Source organism: Montipora foliosa, chromosome 5 (assembly GCF_036669935.1).
Source record: "Montipora foliosa isolate CH-2021 chromosome 5, ASM3666993v2, whole genome shotgun sequence".
Lineage (NCBI taxonomy): Eukaryota > Metazoa > Cnidaria > Anthozoa > Scleractinia > Acroporidae > Montipora > Montipora foliosa.
The window spans coordinates 20,423,878-20,428,877 of NC_090873.1; the positions used below are offsets into that span (position 1 = coordinate 20,423,878).

At 41.1% G+C, this 5,000-nt stretch overlaps 1 protein-coding gene across 1 annotated transcript in view; it reads right to left on the reverse strand.

The window, feature by feature from the left end:
* LOC138002358 (uncharacterized) overlaps nt 1-249 on the reverse strand; it is a 1,358-nt gene extending 1,109 nt beyond the window's left edge. The window contains exon 1 of the mRNA XM_068848417.1: nt 14-249. Coding sequence (XP_068704518.1) covers nt 14-249 — 236 coding nt within the window. The remainder of the gene's footprint in view (nt 1-13) is intronic.
* Between the last annotated feature and the right edge of the window lie 4,751 nt (nt 250-5,000).

Here is a 5,000-nt window from a genome sequence, read left to right on the forward strand (position 1 = left end):
AAAACACTCTTACTTGATATCATGATTGTGGTCTCTCTCGTTATCCCCATCTTCCTCATTGCTGTAGGCCTCTTGGTCCATACTTCTTTCACCTTCACCTTCAGTCCAATCGTCATCATCGTCCTCTGTTTCTGTACCTGTACTGGACCATGTGTAATAGTGTGCAGAACATGATGTGGATTTAGGTCCAGTTTCACAGGGATTGATATCTGGATCCTCATTAGGTAGATCTCCTTCACCATCAGTCATTATTTCCTGATGCAAACCCTAGAGAAAGACAATAAAGATCACCAGGCAAGAATTTATTTTCAGAACCTTATAAAGTTACCAGTATGAGTAAGGAATACAATGTAACATTGTCCTCTACTGTCATGTTGTTTAATCATTTGATCAACCACTAATAAAAATAATGTAAAAGAAATATAAATTTGATCTTATGTTCAAAAGCATGATACCTGGAGTGTACAAAGTGGCACATCAATGATTGTTTTCAAAAAGATGCCAAAACGCTAACACCATGAGCCAAGACTAATAAATAAAAAGCATTTGAGATTTTGTTCTATATAGGCACTATTTCATTCACTGATTAGCAAATGCAGCCCCTCCACCATAAATACAGTACTGTGCAAAAGTAATGAGAGCGAATTTCGACGAATTTAGTCTATTGTTCTCGAATTTCGACGATATGTCGGCGAAATTTCGCGAGGTATTTCGTGTCGTTCAATGCGATATCTCGAAGAAAATGCGGCGAAATGATGCGAATTCTTTCGAAATTTCGAAGTAACGAACTTTCCTTGCTGTGAACTCTTTCGAAATTTCGAAGAAATGAACTTTCGTTTCTTCGAATTTTCGAAGCAGTGAACTGTCGTTAAAAATACACTGTACATTATAATTGCAGTAACATACATAACTCGGAACCAAACGCACTTTGTTGATTTATTTACACCACAACTGAAGAGCATTTCAAAAATTAGCTAGAGAAATTTAACCCGCACTCTGCTGCTCTACGTGACGACACTATATTAAGAACGGCTGCGTAGGAGACTACCATGACGACCCGCAAGCCCTAGATACTTGTCGCTCGGTCATTTGCAATGACCGAACTTTGATGCCGACTAAAGATTAGACAATAGAACCTGTGACAGTTCTCACAGTAAGAATCGCGTAAATGCTCTGCTGAATGAACGCGTAAAATCACTCACACGTCAACGCTATGCTAATCTCCGAAACCCGAACTCGGCGATTAAACCCAGTGGTGTGTGCAATATAAATCACACTTCAACTTAAAGGAACTCCCAACACAAAAGAAAGGCGATTTCCGAAACAATTTTTTTATGAAATATCTTCGTACAGTTGGACTTTCACTAACCCTGGCTAGTCCTGTTCTTAAAAAAGTTAACTATTCCAATCAGCTTCTGTTCCATCGTTATTTTTTTTTCTTTTTGGCTTGGCGGCTGGTACGCGTCAGATCGAGTAATTTTCTGTTACCAGGCTTGTGTGGCTTTACACGTTTCCTTTAATTGTGCTGGTTGATATTACTAGTGGAACTTGTAGCAAAGTTAAAATGCCAATGATGCAAATCATTTAAACAGACTGTCATAAAAGATTGAAAGTGCTCTTTCCAGTGTACGAGGCCAAAATGTCCAGACTGATTTTGGTAGAAAATGCTATAAAATACCGCTTTTCGGGTCACTTAATTCTGACGTAATCCGCTAAACGAGCCCCACGGAAATACATGGAAACAGCTGGCATATCAGGGTTTCAGGGCTACTCACTTTTCAAACAATGTCGGTTTATACGGTGGATTGCTCGTCCTGTAAAAAAGTGTTTAAGACGCTCTACTCATTGAGTAAACATGCGAGGGAACGCCATCAAATCGAGAATGAATTGGTACCCGTGTTTAAAGACCAGGACGAAAATTGCCCCCGCCAATGTTGCAAGGTTACAAGACATGGATTGCCGGCCTGGTGGAAAGGATAAACTCCACATTTCATCCTCGTCTTCCAGGTAAATATTTTGCATACTTTAATTACCTTGTACTGAAAAGCTAATGCCAATCTCAGCCATGGATTGCTGCATTGTTTTGATAAATAAACAATACGTCATTCTTGTAATACAGACTATTACTTCCGTGAAGGGAACCACGTAAAAAGCAGATTTGCAACTTTTCGAGCGTCTTTCAGGTTTTGGTAGCGCAAGATTGTTGTGAAGTGCGGAAACCGCCCCCAGCTTCTTATTACCTACAACTTGCCTGAGTCGAGTCTTTCAGATACTCGAGAAACTACCCCCACCCCGACCACACCATAAAAATGAGAGTAAGCATAGTCCAAAACACAAAACTTTTATTTCAAATGATGGCTGCCCAGAGAGTCATTTTCGAGGATGTTATCCAGCGGTGCACTGATGGCTTGACGGATATGTTTCAAAGACAGTAGCTCCCATCAGACTTGTTTATGTACACGCATTGTCTTCTTATGTACATGGCATCTTAGTACTATGAAAGAACAAAACGATTGGTAGCCCATGGGAGAGGGGTGAGAGGGTAGGGATTTGACATATTCAATGAAATGTTTTGTGCAATGCACTACTAAATTGCCAACTTTGAGTTAAGAAACAGAAACAAATAACCCTATCTGGGAATAGTAAGATCACAAGTACCAAGACAACCACGGACTACACTGAACCCCCCACCCACAGGCAGTTAATGCCAACGTCCCTCTTATTTTCTATCATTATAGAATTTTTCTTGTTTTCTAGGGAGATGGATTAAAATTGATTGCCATCAAGTACCAAAGTCATACTTTGAGTACCTTATTGGGAGGATAAATGCTCAATTGAACTCTGTGCAAGAGGTGTGCCACAAAGCACAACTCTGTTATCAAGCCTCTACAATGAAGCTGTCATATAAAGTGTGGTATATGGACAAACTTTTAAATGCACTAGAGGAACAAGAACTGGCATCCCTAAACACAGAAGTGCTATTCTCAGGAAATGAGATGTGCGAGGAAGAAGAAAATGACGAAGGCCTGCCTACAGAGGAAGAAATTAAAAGAGCAAAGCAAAGGGCTTATGTTCCTGGACAAAAAGGCCGTCATCAAAGTCATCATTAATTGTTGGGTATGGAGAGGGAAGAGCCACATGAGAAGTTGAACTTATATGGTGGCCACACTTGTACACTCTAACCGAGCATGGCCAAATGGTCCTGAGACTATATATAGAAAAATGTAATTTTTAATAACATTATAAAATGTGCAGTTCCCAAAAATATCTGTACCCACCTGAAGAAAGGTCATTGCAAATTCCGAGATGGAGAGGGTGGGGAGGGGGTTGAAAAGGTAAAAATTGTTACTGAATGTACAAAGCTCAACTCAAAATTTCTGGACGGTGAGGGCTGAAACCAAATCTCTTCTGTGTGGATATTATGGATATTTTCTGAAATCACACAATGATATATAATATAATATAATTTAGGTACACCCAATACACTGACCTCTGCTTTTTCCATTGAACAATAAGAGTCATTAACTCTTTCCTCAGACTGGTCATGTTCTTAAATGTCCACTGAAATGATGGAGGGCAGTTTCTGCTTTTTATGATATCTCTCACCAACAAAATGACACCAACACCACAGCTCGCAGATCCCTCACCGGTTTTAGTTTGACGAGGCATGTTGAGGTGTGGTAAAGGGAGATCTAGTTTGGGTTGGTTCCAATTTTCCTCTTGGAAATTGACATTGTGGGAGAGAAGCTGAAAGCCAGTTAGCATGTTCTTAATAACCACTAGAATGTCTCTTGGTTGGGCAATCTTAAGTCCGTCATCGAAATGTACAGTTCTGCTTGCAACATCGAAGCACAGCAATCCCCAGTGTTGTGGTGAATCAAAATGAAAAGGTGCCAAAATGTATGTGGCATCTTGCACAGCGCAGTGGCCAAAGAAGGGCATCACCATTTGGCTGAAGAACGGTGGTCCTTGTTTTGCCCAGGTTTGGCTGTACGATGAGAGGTACACTAGGTTAGTCGGCTTGCTGTCCTCAAGAAATTTCAAACATACTGTGTCTATTGTGAAACCATTAACGTAGCGTTCACCAGCTAGAGTGCTGAAGTCAGTAGCATCCATAATGCATGTGCCTTGTCTAATAATCTCCTCATTAGGCCTAGAATTACAAAGTACATCTCTGACTTCGGTAAGGTCTGATACAGAGCTGCTGTTGTTTGCAAGCCACCTTTTTTCTTCTCTGAAACTGACAGCTTCTGAAGCTAGACCACACATGGTCTGATATAGACCAACTGATTCTTTAGTGAAAGTTCCTAGTCTGCCCATAGTCACTGTAGCTTTGTCATCTTCATCCCCATCATCAGGTCTGTCAACATTAATAGTCCCCACAGTTCTAGTACCTGACAGTTCTTTCAAAAGCTGTACAGCATGTGTCACTGCACTTTCTGCTGGACGAAGATTGACTAGCAGTGGGTTACTGACCTCAATTGGACTCTGAACAAGCTGAATATCTTGCTTTGAAATGAAAGCAACTTTGGGAAGTTTCAAAGATGCTCTTTCACCACGAGTAAGAACACTGAGATTTTCCAAAATTTCTTTACCACATGTATGCCAGGTTACATTACCAGGTTTTACTTGGTCTGAGGGGCAACTGTTATTACTATTCTGCAGAGTTGATATTGCCACTGCTGTGGCTGTACAGTTGCTGGTGCTTTGCTGCTGCTGTGTTGTTGCCTCTCCTGCAGGTACTGGTGCCACTGAGGCAGTGTTGTTGCCATGCTGCAGTGTAAACCCTGCTGCTTCTTTTGGCATGTCTCTGCCTGTGCTGCTGTCATCCTGTTGCGATGATGCTGTCTCTGGTAGTGGTGCCACTCCAAGAGTGTTGCTGTCTTTGTGTTGTGGTTCTGTGGCTGGTTTGCTGCCACTTTGTTCACAATTTCTTTCCCACTCTTCATGGTTGTAATCAATTAGTGGAAATTGGCCTGGTACCACCACACAGTGTTTTG